General features: G+C 36.7%; 1 protein-coding gene across 2 annotated transcripts; it reads right to left on the reverse strand.

The window, feature by feature from the left end:
* Window positions 1–537: 537 nt before the first annotated feature.
* LOC136849002 (phospholipid phosphatase-related protein type 1-like) lies at window positions 538–16,005 on the reverse strand. Of its 2 annotated transcripts, none has more exons than XM_067121829.1 (10): window positions 15,882–16,005; window positions 9,997–10,155; window positions 7,971–8,157; window positions 7,687–7,798; window positions 6,711–6,945; window positions 6,350–6,542; window positions 5,475–5,618; window positions 4,158–4,280; window positions 2,939–3,096; window positions 538–2,592 (listed from the first exon to the last, which is right to left on the reverse strand). In XM_067121829.1, exons 2-10 carry the CDS (start codon window positions 10,152–10,154, stop codon window positions 2,457–2,459), a joined length of 1,446 nt encoding a protein of 481 aa, XP_066977930.1. In that variant the 5' UTR covers window position 10,155; window positions 15,882–16,005; the 3' UTR covers window positions 538–2,456. The 2 variants fall into 2 exon arrangements, with proteins under 2 accessions (XP_066977930.1, XP_066977931.1); XM_067121830.1 differs by lacking the exon at window positions 15,882–16,005 and adding an exon at window positions 15,712–15,834.
* Window positions 16,006–22,198: the final 6,193 nt, after the last annotated feature.

The raw sequence follows: 22,198 nt of genomic DNA on the forward strand, positions 1-22,198 counted from the left end.
CAATACCACATGCTCATTTCAACATATAGTTATATATAAAAGTGCAGGCACACACTTATGACTGGAGATGAAAGCATATAGATCCACACATACACACACATATATAAAGATAAAATCCACGAAGGAAAGGGAGTGCAGCGAGGTCTTTCGACTGTCTGTCGTCCTTTACTTAGCAGACAGTCGAAAGGCCTCTGCAGCACTCCAGTGCTTCCTTTCCTTTGTGGATTTTATCTTTATTTATATATTCATCATGTTCCATACTTCAGATTCAGTTATACACACACACACACTATATATATATATATATATATATATATATATATATATATATATATATATATATATATATATATATATATATATATATATTCATGAATGCAGACACAATATCCAGTTTGTGTTTAGTGTATGGTCCCTGGGACAATGTCCTTAAATCTTCTTTTTATTTTTATTCATATGGTATTACATTATTAGAGGAAGAAAAAAAATGGTATTTCATAATGTGAAATCCGAGACAGGAATACTAGAGAGTACATAGATATTTTTTGCATTTTTATTACAGTTATCAGGATTGCAATGATTGCAAAAGATCAAATGAAAATAAAAATCAGTGAATATTAGATACAACAGGTCCACACAGAGAGAGCGCGTCAGTGATAACAGGTAATCAAATACATGTTTAAGATCAGTCATATACTGTGCTTTCTCATCCCTGTATTAGAAAGCAATAAAACGAACAAATAAGAAAAAAGACAATAAAGAAAAATACGTAACTTGAACAAATTCAAACAAAAATCAAATGATTCATTGCCAGATGGATGAAGCCAAGTACTACAAATTGAACTTCAACCAACTTACAACGTGCACAGGCCTTTAAAAACAATCTTCGCTAAATGTAAGTGTAAATGTAACAAGGTAAATGAAGTAAATGCAGAGTATGAAAATATAATTTTTAGATAGTGGGACATTTTAAACCTTATACTGATTATCTAGAGCATGCTCACAATTTTCCTGTAAATTGCAGGTTGACGAATCAACTTATAAGTTCTCGTTGACGGGGTTTGTGCTGCATACACAAAAATTATGTGTATGGTTACTTGCTTTCAGTGCTCCCACATTCAAGGATATACGGCACATGTAGGTTGTATGGATCCTTTAAATATTCCATGGAATTCTACAAAGTTGCTCTTGCTCTTAAACTATTTATATATCATATAATTTTGTTTTTACAGTAATAGAAAAGTAGATTTTCAAAGAAAGGAAAGGATGAAATGAATTGTGCGTCAGTTACGAGGCAGCCATCTCTAAAGGAAGAGTGGTAGGCCTACATATGGATGAACCACCGATAAGGTACGAAGCGTCGATAGCATTACATGCAGGTAAGATATTAAGATCTAGATTTTGCATCTAATTATTATCCAAGTTCACAACATGAAGGCGATTCCTATTTAGGTCGAATGTTGTTACACGTGCACTTCTGGACTGGCAAGTTTGAGTATCATGTCTGTGTAGGTGTTGAGAATCGTAAGCTTTGTTTTTTATACCAAGGTTATGAAATAATACTTGGGATTATAGTGTCATTTGCTGACTGGGATATGAGTCAGTTTCACTACGTTTTGCTACAATAGCTGCCAATTTGGATATCATTTCTCTACTGTAAGATTTTTTATAATACCCATGGTAAACCTCAACTTCCCATCGCAGTCAAGACTGCCAAGAAATCCAGTTTGATCGACCTTCCTGAACTGTCAAATTAAGTGAGACTCGGACTGCATAAAAGCCTAAACACCACAGTACGTAGATAATAAAGAATATATCATTGTGAATCATTCAGGAAATAAGCTTTTATGTTAAATGCGGACATGTGAATTTAAATGAAAAAATTTCAGTCGTCTGTTCATCCTCTTGCATAAAACCATCAGATTTTATTACCAGATACTGAATTCATGCTATGAGACATATAAACTTCCTTGATAATGATTTGTTATATATATATATATATATATATATATATATATATATATATATATATATTCCTTGAACAAGAAGAAGACGTGGAGTGAAGCATGAGGATTACGGGCTGCCCTAGTGCAAGGCTGTGCTTGATATAAAACAAATGAAGCATGAGGGGAAAAACTCACAATGGGTAAAAGACGGAGGGCAAGAACGCCAGGGTCAGCGCAAGAGAGGGTTACCAGTGCTATAGATATCTGTAACAAGTAATTAACAAATGTCTGATCTCCACATTACAGTGTTTTTGTTTCACAGAGGCATATTCGGAAATGCATTCGTCCCAAGACATCAACGGCATACACTGCAATGGGTCCTGGCTGTCATAAACTCAAATTCTCAAAAATTTTTTAGCACTGAATGCAGGTCATCTTTGCAATCGTCTTTAAGTGAAGAGACTTGGAGTTTTGTAGTAGCAGTGCTGATAGATTTCCTTAACTCTTGCCTCAGAAGTAAGATGCAGTTTCAGTCCGGGCTCTCGGTACAACGTCCGAGTCTCTGCTGTAATAGGTGTTCAGAACGTTGTCGTTTCTCGAGTCGTTGTACGATGGTGCCTGAGGTGATCTTACGGGAGCTGAGAGCCTGGAAAGAAGCAGGGATAGTTTCTTACACAGTTATATTAGTGAAATATGTCTGATGTAATTTGGCAAAGATTTTATTGAAATTCATTTATATGAAATGAATCTTCATTCCGAATAAACAAAATCAATGTATTTATTCATCTCCAGTGTGTGTGTGTGTGTGTGTGTGTGTGTGTGTGTGTGTGTGTATATATATATATATATATATATATATATATATATATATATATATATATATATATATATATATATATCGATCATGAAACAATTTCAATACAAACCCCACAAGACACTGAATGATTGGCCACAGTTCCTCCACTTATAACAAAAAAGTTTGACTCACAGACCTTTGCCTGGGAATGTTGTATGACGAAACAACTTCTGTTCTGGAGTAACTAGGGGGAGGCCCGTAGGAAGGCAGAGGCGGTGGCGTAGGGATGTTGGAAGACACGTTTCCGACATTTGCGTTAACTGCTTGTGCTGGGAAAGATGAGGGCGTTCGACTCTGGAAAGCGATGAAATGCTGCTTTCACATGTATACGCACACTCAAGAGCGAGAGACCACAAAATATATTCATAGATTAGATAGCTAGACATACAGTAACAGCCAAATGCAAGCTGCAAGTTGCACTGCAAGTCCAAAGAAGAAGTAACGAAGCTATGGAGTGGCATGTGAACGAAAATGAGTAAAATGGTGAAATAATTTTTAATTTGTTTAACTTAAAACAGTAGCATTTTCAAAAAGTTTACATTTTTGGGCTGTTTTGCAAAAGAATGACCAGAATTTTGTTTTCAACTTTTGTTCCTGTCTTAATTTCATAACTCAGATCTACAAAACTTGAAATGACTTAAGAATCCAGGCTAAATTTGGATGCTGTTTGGAAAACAGCTTATTGTTATGTATTTTCACAATAGGCCAGGGGTTCTCAACCTTTTTCCCGTTAAGTAACACCCCGAGTTATAAGACCATCAACCCGAACCCCCAGTAAGCTGACACCAATATATTGACTAACTCAATTTAGTATATTGAGCTAGTCAATATATTACCACTGTATATTGAATATACAATGGTACTGCAAAGGATATCATTAAATGATTTTAAAGTTTAATGACTTTATTAAGCAGAAACATGAATATTACAAGCATCAGTGCCTGGCGGCCAGCTGACTGACTGTCCTCGCTAGTCGCAACCGTCCCCACCCTCAGCCGGAGCTGCAGTTTAAATACTTTTTCGTCAGCCATCCAAGTACCCCTGGAAACCTTCCTGTGAACCCCTGGGGTTCGCGAACCCCAGGTTGAGAACCCTTGCAATAGGCAATGTTGTTCAAATGTCGTACGCTATTGGTAGTCGCCAAACCAACCAAGAACTGTTAGCCTGAGATAAATTCTGTGTACTCACAGGAAACTTATTGTATATCATTCATGCTTTTCATCGGGCAAAATTGCCAATGTTGCAACTCGAACTCTTTTCAGAATATCGTTTAAAATCCCATGTTTTCCTTTTGTTTCTTTTGTTCATTTCCGGATTTGTGTATTTAATTGTTTACTTTCATTCACGCCCTTTACCTTCTGTGCGGGGTGAGAAGTAGCTCTAGGTATGAAGGTGATGTAGTTGGAAGAGTCACCGTCTCCTAAACCGAAGTCGTCACTATCCACCTGGTCATCCTCAAAGCGCACTCCCCTGGGCCCCTGCATTATAGGGGGAGAAGACAGGAATTTCGAAAGAGGATAAGCTATTATTATATTCCAGGATAATTTCGTTTTATACTCAACACGGTAATGATAGCACAAAAATGTCATTAAAAATTTATGTAGAAAAAATCCGTTCTTGAAAAACACAAGAAAACGAAAGTTACAATGAACTTAATGAAACAGAAGTTCGCCTTATTTTATTTCCTATTCCAGGAGGAAAAAACTAAAGTTCGATGAATTTCAGTATTTTTTTATTGACTTTGATCATTATGAATACAACGCTATTTTTTTCCACAAATCTTTATGCTTCATTGCATAATCTCAGTGACATTTGATCTTTTGCTCGACATTTGTTTTTGTTCGATATGCATTGCTGTAATTCATTTATATATTTCCCTTTCACTGGTCTGCTGAAAATCTAATTATTTTGTCATTATCCTTAACATTCATGTTATTCTTAATTATCACTGTCTTATTTCCCAATATTCTCACGTTATGATTAACTGTAAACTATGTCATGTTAAGACAGAAACTTCTGAATTGCCTAACTTCCTAGTAAATTGTGTTGGAAAATGATTTACAATATATTTTCAACTATCAAACAACTGGAGCTGTATTGTACAGTTTAAGTAACGTATGCCAATTTCCATCATTTGATCTTCACAAATATTGCTTGATTAATAATAATAATAATAATAATAATAATAATAATAATAATAATAATAACTGCTTTTTTAATTATGCCCGGAAAGCCACCTTCATTCTATTGTTATAATAAAATGAAGATGACAAGTATTCGCTTATATGATTCAACTGCAGGATATTGCAAAACCTTTTGACGTTATTAAATGAGTTCTGAAACAGCAAATTAGTAATTCCGTTTATCTTCTGTACTGATTGGTATATATGAGCTTTTCAGTCGAGAAACATGCCAAGTGCCATTTTTAGAATATAACAAATTAAATTCAAAAATACTTTGACCCAGGATGGCGCTTGGCATGTTTCTAGACTGCTAGTCTCATATGACCGTTTGTTTGAATGTAATTTCCTTTGAATAATGTAGGCTTCAAATAAAATTGGTTTGGTATTTCAAGGTACTATGGGCCAAGAATGAGTAAGAACTTTAATTTTACTGCAAGTTAAGTGACGTGAACCGCACCAGAAGATTTCATAAAAGACCGTGCAACTTACGTTAGCTAAGCCTGTTGTCCTGTCGGCTCCATAAAGAGGGATAATCGGGAGAACGTTCGGATGATCGATGTCCAGAGGCGACGACTCGCGCATCACTTTCACTTCGAACTCACGTTCTCGGAAGCCATTCAGGATGACCAAAGTCTGTTTCAGAGACGAGGAGGAAATGTTAGCGTGTTTCTTAAATCTGTCAACTTTATATCTTAGACATACTTGATGCTTCAAGAGATTATTCGGTTGCTATTCTGAGCTGTCGCTAGAATTTTAAGCTTCGCATAAGATGGTTTTTTTGCTAAGCACGTTACTTTCAACATGAAGTGAATACCAATTAGTACGTGGGTCTTCTTTTGTATGGGTGTGGTATCGTGTTAAAAAGAATCTGGAACTTTGAATAACTTACTGATCAGAGATGATGTAATCAACAGAAGTCGCCTTTTTTTTTTAAAAGAGAAAATGAATAGATTATATGGTAGCCTAGTATGTAGAATTAACCAAACATATCAAATAAATTGTATTGACGCTACTTTTGAAAATTAAAAAAATTATGGGAAAGTATGCTTACTTGCAGTAACCACGAACTGTACCACAATAATTATAGTTTGCAAATATATTTATTCATTTTCTACATTACTTTCTTTACTTAATATCTCTAAGGAGCAAAAGATGGCAACAAGCAAAATGTGCTTGCAAAGTGATAAAGTGACAGTGTTGGCCTTCAAGCTTCAGACCATGATTGCCCACAGTGTAGTACCAGCAGTGAGTTTTCAACCATTAATTCAGTTACTCTTCTGCTTAATTACATAGAAACAGAAAACTGCTTAAGAACATTCTTATTTTTTAATAAAAAAGGATTTGGTATCTGTTGTCATCCTTACCACATACAATGCAGCAGCAGCTCCCAAAATTCCACCAACAACGACATCGTTGCTAGAAGAAAAACCAATGAGAATGTGATGCGTCATGCCAATAGAAGCCATGACAAACACAGCTCCCACCATAACAAGAGTAGCGCCGTAAACTCCTGCAATGCGAGCTGCTGTTGACAGGTAGACTGCTGTCCATACACCACTGAAAAAACGAAACATTTCCTTGTAGAATACAAAAAGGTCTTCTTGAGGATGCTTTTCTATTTTTAGATGAAGCATAATAAGCTGAGCGCCTATGTCTTACGTTGCTTTTGGATGCAAATTTGGAACGTCGTAGATACAAGGAGCAGAATTCTTCAGTGTCACTTACCAATACGCAGCCAGAGTGGCATGATAGGACGGGAAAGACCTAAGAGCTTCTTGAACATCCTTTACGTTCCCTTCGCACGCAGTGCTCGGGTACCATGCATTACCATCGAAGCAATCTTCTCTTCTGGTGACATTAGCAGAACATACTGCTGCAAAGTGGGGCCTCGGAGATATAATCAAAAGCTTCAGAACAGATACGAGAGTCCCTACCACGGCACCGCCCATCATCAGGGAAACTGGAATGAAATTTGTGTTGTGTCGTGGTCACAACAGAAGGAGACAGCTGAAAATCAAGGTCTTGGGGCTCCTAAAGCAGTAGCAGCAGCAAGTGATTATTTCTCAATCTTGTTGTGTCAGTTGTATGACAATGGACATAAATAATAACCTAATTCTAACCTTTCTTGGGATCTCACTCTTATTTCTATCTCTCTATTGTATTAATTTCCTTGACTGCCTTTCTGTGTGTGTGTGTGTCCCTCCCCTTCCCCTGCACCTGTATATCACATTCACATTCCGTATATTCTAAATTAAGTGGAATATAAAGTTTGCTACGACTTCTCAGAAAACAACAGTGACGAAGACTTTTTTAACAGCTAGTTTCTTTGAAATTGTTTTTTGTAGGAGGCCCTCGGGTTCTAAACTAGCAACAGCTAAAAATTGAAAGTCAAGTTGCGTGCTATTCACTATTGTAGATTTGGTTACACTAGCGGAGTCACTGTGTTTTGTAGTTTCTAGCCTTTGCAAAATGATCCCATTTGTAATTTAAACTTCTGAAGAGTTTAAGAATTACAGTGCATTATGTCTCCGCTTTATGCATATCTAAAATTTCATGTTGTGCCTCCGTAGGGCAGAACCCATTGTTGATTATTTAGTAAAAAAATATTGAGAGGGAATTTACAGCAGAGACCAATGCCTAATATTTTGTACTAAATCTTGAGCTCTAGCAACTGTTGATAAGCAAGGGTACGCTAACTTACCGATGAACCTTGGAATTCTCCTGAATACAGGCCTTAAGGCTAACTTTCCGGTAGTGACGACTTTGATTTTCTTGGACGTGAATACCACCTTCACAAGTTCCACAACGATTACCTGAAAGGTTGAGAACAATTTATGTAATTGATTGTGTCACTCATATGTGCACTGCATTGTACAAATACTCGCTGGTTTTCTTCAGTTTTCCAAATAGTTTAAGTAATTTTCTTACGCTCACTGATCCAAGTAACATTACGATGATGTGGAAGAAACAAAGGAGAATACTCACCAGGCAAGAAGGCACGACAATGGCACAAGTGAAGAAAACCCATTCGGGAAGGTTGAACGTAACAGCCTTTGAGCTGGTGTCAGTATCGTTGTAAACAGGCCAGGGAACACGGCCATCCTCTGAGCAACTCAGGCGAACTCCCTCCCAGTTGACCATAGTACAGTCCTGTCGGATATCTGGGTCATATCTTGTAAAGAGACACAAATTCACTTGAGTTAGATATGTACAACTTGAGATGCATTCTTGGTACAGTAAGGCGGTCTATCATTTCATGAAGGATTACACGTATGGTCGATTCCCATGATTTTGCTCGGAGGAAGGATTTGCCTTGACTCAAGAGACAATTAATTAAGATGCATTTAATGATCTAGATAAGAATCCTTACTAAATCTCGACAAATGGTACCATTCTTATACTGTATTCCAATTATACACATTTCTATCTGATAAGTTTAATTTTATGCAGACCCGAAAGAAACATAAAAAAAGAAGAGGTAAAAGAAGAGGAGAATTTTCTGGAAAAATTTTGTACGCGTGTTTATAATTTTTTTTTTTTCGGAGAAAATCTGTTATGGCAGAGGTGAGCCCCATAGGTGTCAGTAAAACAGCGGATGTAGATTTGTATGAAGGATATATCAAACTATTGGTGATTCAGAGCAGGATCAGACACTAGAGATATGAGTGCTACTGATCAGAAGTTGCATTTATGCCGTGACATAAGTTGAGAATCATTTGGTCTCAGTTTTATTAATGCCATCATTTATGTGGAAAGTGTAGTTCTAATGTTATTATTATTATTATTATTATTATTGTTGTTGTTGTTGTTGCTGGGAGAAAACTCTCTATTACAAGAGTTCATAAATGTTCTGAAGGGTCCCAATAATATAATTGTTAAAGGCTCGAGTAAAATTTTATAAATGATTTCGAACCTTCCTCTGGGTTCATCTTCGGTCAGATTTTGACCGAAGATGAACCCAGAGAAAGGTTCGAAAGCTTTTATAAAATTCTACTCGAGCCTTTAACAATTATATTATTGTGGACCCTTTAACAATTATTATTATATTATTATTATTATTATTATTATTATTATTATTATTATTATTATTATTATTATTATTATTATTATTATTATTATTATTATTATTATTATCATCCTTCCCTTTACGTTTATTTTGATGAAATTTTGTAAACAGGTACCTCGGGATGGCATTTATTTTTCTTCAAATATGTATGTATATTTAGCAGTGGAGTATTTTTCACGGTCAAAGGTCAAGGTTATTCAAGGATCAAAATTTTATTTTCCTTTGATGAAACTTGGTATGCAAATATCTCTGTGGTTGATGGGTTTAATCTTTATCTACTTGTTTTGGTCACAGGTCAGTTTAAAGGTTACAATTTTACTCTATATCTCAGAAATAACGATACTCAAACGTCTCTGGTTTCCAGGAATTTTTTCAGGATAGTTGTCTCTTTTTTTCTTTAATGCGAGTACCTTTAAATGTGCTTGAGGTTTAAGCACCAAAGCTCTTGACAGAATTATTTTCAACTTCCCCCATAAAAATATATATGCATATATATATATACATATATATAAATATATATATATATATATATATATATATATATATATATATATATATATATATATATATATATATATATATACACATTGGACGAGTATATATATACATATATATAGGCCTGAGCTCGAGTCTCCGACCGGCCAATGAAGAATTAGAGGAAATTATTTCTGGTGACAGAAATTCATTTCTCGGTATAATGTGGTTCAGATCCCAGTAAAATAAGTCTAATCCTTCGAGCCAGCCCTAGGAGAGCTGTTAATCAGCTCAGTGGTCTGGTTAAACTAAGGTATACACACACACACACACACACACACACACACACACACACACATATATATATATATATATATATATATATATATATATATAGTGCGTATATATGTGTATGTGTATGTATGTAAGCACACTTGAATGCATACATACATGAAACTCATTCCTCCTTACCTGAGTATGTAGTTGAGATAGCAGACGGCAGCGGCGAGTACAGCCTCGATCACAGCAAACGGGAGAATCAAGTCATTTTTAACCCTGGCGACATTTTGTCCGTTTCTCTCTCGGTGAACTGGTACCAGCCCTTTATTTCCATGCGAATTTGATGTCATTCTGTAAGGGCAAGGCTTTCATTTATTCATTTTGGAAGTACGAGATTCATGGTATAGGCAGTGGATGCAAAAGAATAATAGATTTTCATGTATCGTTACAGTATAGTATTTTGGGGAGGAGTTAGTTCTCGTAAGGAAGGAACATTAAGTGGTTGGTTTTTCTTTTTAAAATGTTCTCAAGTTCAGATTTAACAGATGAATGTAAAGTTGAATTAAAATTCTAACAAGGGGACAATAGGTGAACGAGACGGACGAGGAAGCGAGCAGTTCGAATGACTGGGAAATAAGGGCCGGTGTCAAAAATAATGAAAGGAAATTTTTTAGAAACATTTCAAGGCTAACCATGAAATGCACCTCGGGTAAAAATAATCGAAAAACGGAGAAAATATCCGAGTAATCCTACAACCAAAAAAATCTGAGATAATTATCCTGGATAAGAGGTAGGCAGCATTAGCTTAACGATAAAAAAATTATGAGACATCAGACTTTAAATCTAATACTTCAGGAATAAAAGAGACCAGGGGGATCAGGCGACCTGTTTGTTCTCTCAAACGAGGGACGGGCCAAGCTGAAAGTCGCAGTTGGGCTGAGGTCACATATCTTTCAACCTATCTTATCAAGAGATTTTCACCTGTGGTACACCCTAACACCCTTGCTTAAGGTACGCAGATGGATATTATGTAATTTTATAAACGTATACTGAAAATCGTGCGACAAATTCACTCTGATTCAATAAAGAACACACAGATCAGTGGTTTTTGTCATTTATTTGCTTAAAAGAACGTTCCTTACTAGGCAACGCGTTGATATAAGTTTCGTCACTGTTTGATGCCGATATTCTGGCATTTCGCGATTGCCTATGAGAGTAATTTAGCTAATTTTCTGACGGTGTGATGCAGCGTCGGATTTTATCTTCTTCAAAACAGATTTGCATAGGTATTGTCGACTTCTTTGCTTTTTTTTCTTTCTTTCTGCAACCACAGGTTGGGATATCTCGTGTCTTACAGGTGTTCCTGCATTCACTTTAGCCATTGTGATTCAGCAGCGATGTTTTTGTGTGATTTGTGACGGAAGTGTTCGCTTGTCGAGGAGTTGAATAAATGACTAGATATCAACATAACACCTTTGGCATGTATATGTTTTGCTGGAAGTCAGCTCAGTGGTCTGGTTAAACTACTTTAATACTACTGTGTGTGTTTACGGTTTATCGAAGACCATAGTTCCTCGTTGGACAGGTCGATATTGTTTTCGGCTAGCACTCTGTTGGGCCCGCGTTCGAATCTCCGACCGGTCAATGAAGAATTAGAGGCATTTATTTCTGGTGATAGAAATTCATTTCTCGCCATAATGTTGTTCGGATTCCACAATAAGCTGTAGGTCCCGTTGCTAGGTAACCAGTCGGTTCTTAGCCACGTAAAATAAATCTAATCCTTCGGGCCAGCCCTAGGAGAGCTGTTAATCACCTCAGTGGTCTGGTTAAACTAAGGTATACTTAACTTTTTTTTTTTGGTCTGTAAGCCTGAGTTACTTTTGTGGCGAACCCTTTTCACTATTACCCTCCATCACTGGTGCCCTTAGATGAGGAAACCCCTATCTCCTGAAGAAGGTAACGTACCCAAATTAAGGTTCTGAAGTCAGTCACGTACCTTATTATTTTCTCTCACTATTTTATTCTCCTTCCTCAGTGCGATTTACCTCAGTAAGACCTGCGTTCTTAAGTAAAGTGCATAACATATTAAACGTAAGTGTATGAACCAGTGTTTGCCGAATCGAGTTGCTTGGCACCATATAATTACGCTGTCGACTCATTAAGTAACCGATGCATTCTCGATTGCGGACAGGAGTGCTTGCTGTGGAGCTATCTCATCATCTTGTGTGTGCACAGTGGCCTGACCACTGTATCTTCCACTGCGGTGCCCTTTGAAGCGGGTCACCCTTGTGGTTCATCGTGGATCTTTCCTCTGTTGTATAGTTGATTGTTCGCAGGACCCTATTCACCTGTCTATCATTATTCCCCATTCTTCTGATCTATGTGTTTAATGTAAATATAATTAATTAAGCGATCAATCCCTCATTTGAAGAAGGCCTCAAGTCGACATTTTCTAATATGTTTTTGTCTGAACCCAGAATTCAAGTCAGTGGCCTTAATTCAGCCAATTTAACTTCTGGGCTACCAAAACCTTGTCAATAGTATAACATAAACGATGAACAAATTTGATGTTTTCAGCACTTCACTTTCACACCACTTGAGACCCTTGACCTTTCTTGATAGGTAAAATGATTTCTCCTCCTATCAGTTTCTTCTATACTTGAACGGAAATGAGCCTCCGACCTTTAAAGCGTCGAGATTTCACGACGGGAAGAATGACCTCAAATTCAGATACTGTATTGGGCTGATATTTTTCTATAATAGATTCGTTTTGAACTAACTCAATCACATTACGCATTTTAGCTTAAGAATGAGGGCATTTGTGGGATGAGCTTATGTCCATTTTTTTTCTTAGATTTGTATATACCATATATTTCATTTCAATTGAAGAAATGTTGTTTATGTTGGTTTACATCATAGCGGACTCAAAAAATCTTTATTGGCTTAATGCCTTAGCTAGGTATGTTTGCCTGTTTATATATTTATCTACTTGTGTTTCTTTCCCCTATGCCTTCTCCCCTTCGGAGAGGTAACGCCAGAAGAATACAGCCTTTCAATTTCTTAGCAAGTCTTCAGGAATGGAGATGCTAGACCCACGCACTTTCTTGACCCCAGCAAACGCTGGCACACATTTACAGCTGGGAGAAATACGGGGCATTTTTATTTCCTTTTTTACTAAAATGCCTTTTTCCCTTCATTAGATGGGGTGGTGTCAGGAAGGTCGGCCCTCTGGTTTTCAGCAAGTCTTTAGCGAGACCCCTTTGCTAGGTAGCCAACTGGTTCTTAGCCACGTAAAATAAGTCTAATCCTTCGGGCCAGCCCTACGAGAGCTGTTCATCAGCTCAGTGGTCTGGTTAAACTAAGGTATGCTTAACTTTAGGCGAGAGGTTGTTCGACCCAAACCCTTTTTTCTGACTCCAATAGATGATGGTGCCCATTTACAGCCGAGTGGATCTGTGGGCAACAGTCATGGAGCTACCTCAGTCCCAGCAATCGCGAGCTGAACACTGCCACTCAGCCAAGGCGCCCATTGTCCCATCCTTCTAGTTCAAGGGAATCGATCAAACATGAGGAGAGTTTGAACTAGGGATCATACATTGTAAGTCGCCGGCGAAACTAGTTTGAGATGTGAAGATCCATAAATGTATACACACACACATATATGCATATATACAGTACATATAATATGTGTGTGTATACATTTATGGATTATATATATATATATATATATATATATATATATATATATATATATATATGTATATATATATATATATATATATATATATATATATATATATAGAGAGAGAGAGAGAGAGAGAGAGAGAGAGAGAGAGAGAGAGAGAGAGAGAGAGAGTGTGGTGTATAAGACTGGTAAAGAGGGAAGATTTCGCACATTGCTAAACCTATCAGTCGACCATATCTGACAACTGTTGTTTTTATAATGTTTCCTTTGAAATGATAAACCCAAAAATCACTAATAGCACGTCAGCACGAAGGCCATTAGGCCGTGTAGAATGTAAGCTTTCATTGCGTCTCTCGTATTGTCATAGCCATTATTACTATCTACGCTTATTTAATCTCTATTCCTGTCTTGCGGATGTCGACATAACTCTAGGTTGACGTCAGGTGTAATTACCCTTGGTAAGAGATTCCTCTCTGATTTGTAACAGTCTTCCGCTCGGAAATTACGCTGCAGCTCAGAAGTTGGAAATACGTCAATACTTCGGCCACGTGCACCGGAATACTTTGGTCACTAGTCATGCGCACCCAGATAATGAATCAAACAGTTACATAGAGATTTAACTTTCTGATCTTGCAATCTTGAGGAATTTAGTCACGTTGTAAGGAAACCAAATTTTGTAATTTAATTGGGGTATGATTATGACCAACCCTTGATGATGTTCAATCAATGCTCAGACTGAAACTGCAAATTGCAGAATGATTATGGTTTCAAATTTCTTTTAGGAACACTAACTACGGTCTATCTGCGGATAGATTCTCGAGCTAATTGTCAATGCACCGAATTCAGGAGCTTTCGAGATTTAACTGACAGCTTTTGCCGAGTGTTACGAAATCAAAATTGCATATTTCATTTTGTTCGACAACGGCATGTTTCAAAGCCAACAAGCAAGAAGTAGCTTTACTCTTGTTCTTGTCGTTACGTTGTTCATTGATTGACCTATGACTTGGGTGATGAACGTATTGTGCATCTGTTATTCGGCCTTTTACAGTTCTTCATTGGAAGGATGGGTAGAGCTCTCGGCTAGCACGCTGTTGGCCTAGCGCTCGACTCTCCGACCGGCCAATGAAGAATTAGAGGAATTTATTTCTGGTGGTAGAAATTCATTTCTCGTCATAATGTCGTTCGGATTCCACAACAAGCTGTAGGTCCCGTTGCTAGGTAACCAGTTGGTTCTTAGCCACGTAAAATAAATCTAATCCTTCGGGCCAGCCCTAGGAGAGCTGTTAATCAGCTCAGTGGTCTGGTTAAACTAAGATATACTTAACTTTTTTTTTGTATCCTTTTACACGCTTGGCAAAAAAAAAGGGGAAGATTTATTGCTAATACCGCATTTTTCAAAAAATTTTCGAAAATTATCTTATGAATATTGTTGTACTTTGTCTAGAAGAAACATGCTAACACAATGTACAAGTTTGCTTGGTGCTTTGTAATCCTTTCTTATCTCGTGTCCATTGTTGATCAGTCAGCATCAGGGCATCATTGACAATGATAAAACAACGCTGTCCCTTACTTTCCAATACGTACTTACTATAATGGAATCCTTTCTTCTTAATGTAGATATATATAACAATAATGTCCGTTTAATGAGAATTCGTTATCTTTTTATAGTCATTGGTGTGTAGTAAAACGATACATGACAGTCTAACGGACTGCAAATGTTACAGACATAAGACTACATGACAGTTGCAGGGCACAGAAGCTTTTAATTCTGCCCAAAATACCACCAGTATTGCACAGGAGATAAAGTTCTGAACGTTACTATTAACTTTTTACATTCACAAAAAAAAAAAAAAAAAAATTATGAAGAAATTTATTTCCCAGATACTGGAAGTGATTGATTTTGAGGTAATGGCATTGCCACAACAATGCCAAACCAGAATGAACACACTTTTTAAGCCCAATCTTATATAAACAAAAACGCTTCAGGTTTTGAAATAAATATAAAACGATGTCAAACGTTGTGGTCGTGTTATAAGACATTATGGAGCCATTCATCTTTTTACTGGATGAACAGTGCTACTCATCTGTTTCAAGTTGTGAACAAAGTAAGTGGTTCGCAATAGACCTAGTACCTTGAGGGCACATAAACTACTCTCTTGTACCAGGTATAAAAATCATTGTTTGTGTCAAAATAGATGTAGACTGAAAAGAATCAAACGAACCTCCAGAAAGTTCGTGATTATGTGTGACGAAGGTGATTGTGGCGATATGATATTACGACATATGTAAAGATACACGATTTAGCTTCATCTTCTTGTTTGCATTCCACCGACTAGTCACTTCTTAAATTACCAGCGTTACAAGAAAACGAAAATAAATTGACTAAACTTACCAGCCGATCTTAGTAGTCTCAGGCCTCGATATCGGTAGCAGAGATAACACAAATGATGCACAACGTCAAGAACTGAGGCGAAGCTATTTCGAATTACAGTGTTGTAGGAGAAAAGGGCAGCGACAGATAAGATAAGGCGTATCACGGCTATCGTTCTTAATCTGCGACGAAAAATAATTTCGTTGTTTTAAGTCAGGTCCAGGTTACTCGCGATGTAAAATCTCATTTAAATGATTTACTCGAGGGGTTGTATATCTCTTAATCTGTCTGTCTGTTTCTCTCTCTCTCTCTCTCTCTCTCTCTCTGTGCAACCTATTACATGCAGCGCATCTCAGTTTGTTATTCATTGAGTCTCCCTACTGCTCAGACATTATCACCAAATGTCTGATACTGTTTGCAATAGTAAAAATCTTTTCCCTCACGTACTCGTCACCATTTTTGGGTAATAAAAGTGGCTGATTACAAGCTTTGCTCGTAGTGGCTGCTTTATTAGAATGTATTGACGTTTGGATTTACAGTAGCGCCACTAAATATACACACATATCAAGTCCTATCACCGAACAACAACCGGGAAGGAATTAGACTATAATGCTGTCAAAAAAGTCATTCCAAAGGAGCAACATATTTAACTTCATTTGGTCGATGCGATCAATTTAGATGAGCAAGCTCACTCAACATTCCTTCTATTCTGCTTGAGATTTTATCATATGTATATATATATTATACAAGGTCATAACCTCTTACCACATCTGTTACAAGGTCAATGAAGTAATTAACTTATATCTCGGAAGAAATCACAGCAGCGTTGGCCAGCCTGAACACAGCTGGTTCATCCTCTCACTCTCATACAGCTCACCCCCTCAGCTCCTCTCTCTCTCTCTCTCTCTCTCTCGATCTATCCTTCTCTCTCTCTCTCTCTAAATCCAAGTCATTAACTGGACCAAGGAATTTCAACGAAAGCATGTCTACAAAAATATAATTCATTCAGTAATCTAACAAGGCAAATGGTTTGGAATCAAATAGAAATGAAATGGGAATATCTACATCCCAGCATTGTTAACCCAAAAATAAGTCCAATTAATATATAACACAGTGCTAACAGCTTCAACCAACTGAGTCTCTACCACATAAGTCAAAATAAGTCAAACATTTGTTTGACCTCTAATTCAATACATCTGAGGAAACAAAGGGAAAAACAAAACTTTTTAAAACAGGCACAAAGAAAAAATAAATGTGGGACATCTCCCACGTTCCTAACCCCAAAAGTACACATAATTAAACATGGCAAAATAAAAATTCAGGAAGTCCAGTAAGAGTCAAAGAGATATAGCAAATAAAAATAAATGAGGAAAAAGATATTCAAAGTGCAAAGAACAGTCCGTGTTAAACAAAGTTATTAAAACCCATTCAGGTTTTTGAAAAGCATAGTCTCAGCTCACCTCACATGCAGTACACAAAGTCTTCCAGCAAAGCGGATCTTATCCCAGTGAACTCAAGACCCGATAATCTCAAACTATCAGGTTTCCTCGAACTTTAAAGGCCATTTCCTTTATTAGCTGATATTACAAATTCAAACTAAATACAAGTGTAAACTACTTCAACTCGTGTAACTAAGGTTCAAGCACTGAAATAAGGCACCATAATAAAACTTATGAACTATTTTGGATTTTCAGCAATTCAGACAGCACTCTTACCTTCAGTTCAGTGATTCGAGCTCGAGAAACCCTGAACTTACACGATTCTGTTCGCAGGTGTACGTGATTTTTTAAAGTTTATAATTTAGTAACATATATTTAGAAATATGTTTGGAAACAATATTAAGAGAACAATTTTCTATTTTTCCTTTTTTAATATTCGGATAGAGCACCTGAAAGATTTTTCTATGAGCCCTATACAGCATTCAAGTAGTTACCCTTCATATTTGTGAATAGGTAATTCCAGCCCAATTAAGTCCTTTCCACTTACCCCTTTGAGTCATACTGTATCATTATTTATTCATCATAATGGAGAGTCAGAGGTTTCGATGCGGATCACAGCACAACTTGTTCGGGATAAATAATTAAAAAATGGGAACCTTAGTCCTGACAATTGCTTCCGAGTACTCAGTCAAAAGTAAAATATATAAAATCTGTAGTTAAAAGCCCTGTTTTCATTTCCTTATAGATGTAGCTTCAAAAGATAAGAATTTAATGATAAAGGACACCGCTGGGATATCCAGCGTTCGTCCCATTTTAGGTCGCACAATAGCCTTATCCAGAAATCATACGATCGCATTTGTCAACACGAAGGCGATGATGGCGATCGCGGTTGTATGGTCCCAAACGAAGGGCTGTCGTGGTATCCAGAAATCATACGACACCCCACAAAACCCCCAACTCCCATCGCATTGCCTCACTGGTTGAACAGCGGTTACTGGGAATGAAATGCCTGGAATCAATTATTACAAGGCTGTATCAGTATCATAGACAATTTCTTTTATTACAATGGTACTGAATTAAAATGTCTTTGTTGTTTACTATTTATTAGAGAAAGATACTGCATATATGTAGTATATTTTGTATAGCCTACTTGATATTTGCTGTCCTGATTTCTCGCGAAAATGTCAACAAACAGTTAGGAAAGACGCAAGCAACTAAGCAGGAATATGGACCGTGCAACCCACGTAGCCGATTCTCAGCGTTTAATGCTTCTTAACTTAATAAAGGAGCATGAAAATGTGATCACCGACCGATAAACAGCCTACGAGGAATTTCACGCTTGTATCACCTTGTAGCCTACCTGTGAGCTTCAGTGGCTGTACTGATTTCAACTTTCTTGGACAATATAACACTAACATATTAAGATTTCTGGATGTATACCACTTAAAAACGTAATTCTGTTTTGAAAAGGAAACTAAACACGTCAACGAAGCCTATTTTGAAGAAAAAGAATTCCAACACAGGTGACTGACTGATTCTTTTTGTTACGTTGAGCTCGAATTCATCCGTCGTCGGCAGGCAAAGACTTCTTAAAAGTATTCTTTTCAGGATCTTTGTTGTGCTGTTATTCAGGTCTTTTTACCACAAATTGTTTCATATTTTCTATAGACTTTGGCAAATGTATTTTAATGCAGAGTTGAAATTTACATTCTTTCAATTCTGCCATCGCAAGGGGGAACCCATGCGACGCCTGCTTCTCTATGGTTCCAAAACTACAATGTTAAATGCGAATGCCTGGTAATGTTCGTGTGGTTTCTGGATACGGCAAGACCATGACGATCGCATACAATGAACCGTCGTATATTTTCTGGATACGAGCTATAGGCCAACTTTCTCAAGCTTTGCGTCGGCAGTTTTTCTCTTGGATAAATTAATTCAGTTTCGGAAGCCCATATTACTGTCCACCTAAACTCTTTAGGTATGAAAATTAATTTGGCTACGTAGGGGATTGTAAACCATTTGCTCATACACCAGTTGGTTTCATTTGCCTCATCGGCTACGAAACCACTGGCCCCAGGCAAGGTCTCTCGTCATCGAGTATGTGGTAGGTTGTAAGGTAATGCAGCTTAATTCCTTAGGCTAATGCTTATCAAGAAACCGTAAACTTGGTAGATTTTCATTTTCTCACGCCTTGTGTCAATTTTCCCTCAAAATCTTAGATATGCATCCACGACGGACTTGCCAGGAAACTGATTTGGCTCTCTGAGTTTGTTTTGATCGATTGATTGATAGATTTGATGGCTCATCTCCATACTTTTTCATTTAGTGGTGATGTATTAGCAGATCTGTTGATTTACGTGTCTGGGTATGGCTTCACAGCATTGCATCGGAGATAAGGATACGATGTTAATACTTACTGATAATTCAGATTAGATTTCTGAATGCCTTTCGTATTAAATGTAATATAAACATGTTTGTACTTTTCCAAGGATAAGGGAATTTTTTCATCAAAGAATATGTCCGCTCTTCTGAAAACTTGATTGATTTTGGCTAGGGAAATAAAGTCTGGTAACGTTGGGGCAAAAAATTTATTTAAAAAAATCTGCATTGACAGCAAGCATGTCCAATTTACCTTTGGTTTATTTTTATACTGGAGAAATGCACATACTATTCTTTGATATTGACAAACATTAATATACAAACTGGTATCTGTTATAACACAAACAAACTATTACAGTCAGTTAGACACTTCGTTACACTGTGGAAAAAAAATATTTCTTTTAAAATATTTGCCACAGCTCCGACGTGTCTGGAACCTTCGAAAGTTAAACTGTTCCCCCTTAAAATCCTCAGAGGATATCAAAAGCATTACTATGCAGCCCCCATAGGCCTTTTATACTGCCTTTATATCAAAAACATTTAAATTTATCCTCAACATCTAGAGTCATCTCCATTTCAAGTTATTAAATATTAGCAATTAAATATTTTTTTTACTTGATTTCATTTGTCTTGAGAGGCATGAATCGCCTTAATACTGATCTTTTGAAATAAATTTGAAAACGCCAGCGAAAGACTAAACATTTATCCCTTGTAACCCCTACTCTTTGAATGTCTTAATACGTATTGACGAAACTCACCAAAACCAGTTAAAAGTTAAAAAATTTTTTTGCAAACAAAAAGTTTTAAATTCCAGTCATAGATTAACTTTCGATGAACCAGTTCGTCTCTCTCTCCGCACAGGTAACTATACAACACAACAGCACTTGTCTTTACTGGCACTCTCCTCAAAGCCTTCCATTATGGCTGAAAGAAGACGGTCGAACTGTTCGAAAGTCTTCATAAAAGGCTTCGGTTTGCGCCAATCAGAAAAAAAGAAATGATATATGAAAGTACAACACAACTACTGAACAGTTATTATTAGACTAAACGCAGGGGTCTGGATCCGAAGAGCTAATCTGAAAGAAGGTCTTGAAAGAAGGGAAGTGGGACTTATTTCTCTCAGCTTTCCTAACGGTGATATGTTACTGGAACAGATAACTCATCAGTTTTTGGCACACACACACTGCTTACAGTAATGTATATATATTCATTTAGCGTTAATTTTACAACCGTATTGATAATTTACACAAGCACCCTGGAAACATGCCAATGGCTGTGTGGCATATTTCCCCGAATTTGTGGCAAGGGATGAGAACGCCTCCCTTCGCTATCAGTTGTCTATACAATTTTTGACTATGGCGACTCCATGACGCTACTAATGTACTTTCAAGATACATTCTTGCTTAAAATTATGAATTCCTTTAATACTAAGATAATTTACATTTGACAATAAATACATACATACATACATACGTTCATTTTGCATACGTATACATATACATCATATATATACTCGCAAATGACTTTAATCTTTGGGAAAATATAATTTGGTGTAAAACAAGGAAACGACGTAAGAGAAACGAGCAGCTCACGCCTCGGAAGTGCGGCTGGTGATGTTCCTCAAGGAGCGGGTTTTGCCGTTTTCACTTTCTCGCTCTTCTTCCTTTCTTGAACATTATTTTGATTTTGTATGCAGGCGTCTTTTGCAGACTCTAAGCCAAGATGAAAATAATAAAATAGAAGCTGTCGTTACGGAAACTTGCAACAGACTTAAGGTCACGATGAGGTCTCATAGTCCCAAGTATTGTAGCAGAGTAATAAATATTTTTATCTATATATAATTATACTTATATACATTATAATATATATATATATATATATATATATATATATATATATATATATATATATATATATATATATATACATATATATCAGAATTGCCTCTCTTGTCACTATGGATGCTGTGCTACATATTAATGATAGAGATGATAGTACTAATGATGAGGGTGATAATGATAATGTTTTGCTTAAAATGACAGTGACGTTACACTGGAATGCTAACAAAGTCTGTGTTTCACTGAATCTACGTTAACGATAATTGCCCTGTGAGCAAGAAAAATGATGAAGAAATGTGTCTTTTACTGAGATGAAACCAGAAGAGGAATTTTGAGAGGGATTATGAATGACTCAGTGCGTATTCATTCAGGGCTTAGACATCACCTTTTGATTTGTTTGGGAGAAATGACAAGGCCTCCAGGAATGTTCTTCATTGCTGACGTCACATATACAGCAGGCCCGTACCCAGAGTTTTTTTTATGGGGGGGGTCTTTTTCCAAAAACTGGGCCTTTTCTTTTATATATGTCATTGCATGTATAGGTATATACAAGATGAAATACTTGAAAATGTTATTTTAGTTATATTCCTACTGTTAAAGAATGATGTTAATGTTTAATAAAAAATTTTATAAGAGAAGACTTGCCAAAAAACAAAAGGTTGTTATTTATTACTTTATAAGT

This window comes from Macrobrachium rosenbergii, chromosome 20, assembly GCF_040412425.1.
Source record: "Macrobrachium rosenbergii isolate ZJJX-2024 chromosome 20, ASM4041242v1, whole genome shotgun sequence".
NCBI lineage: Eukaryota > Metazoa > Arthropoda > Malacostraca > Decapoda > Palaemonidae > Macrobrachium > Macrobrachium rosenbergii.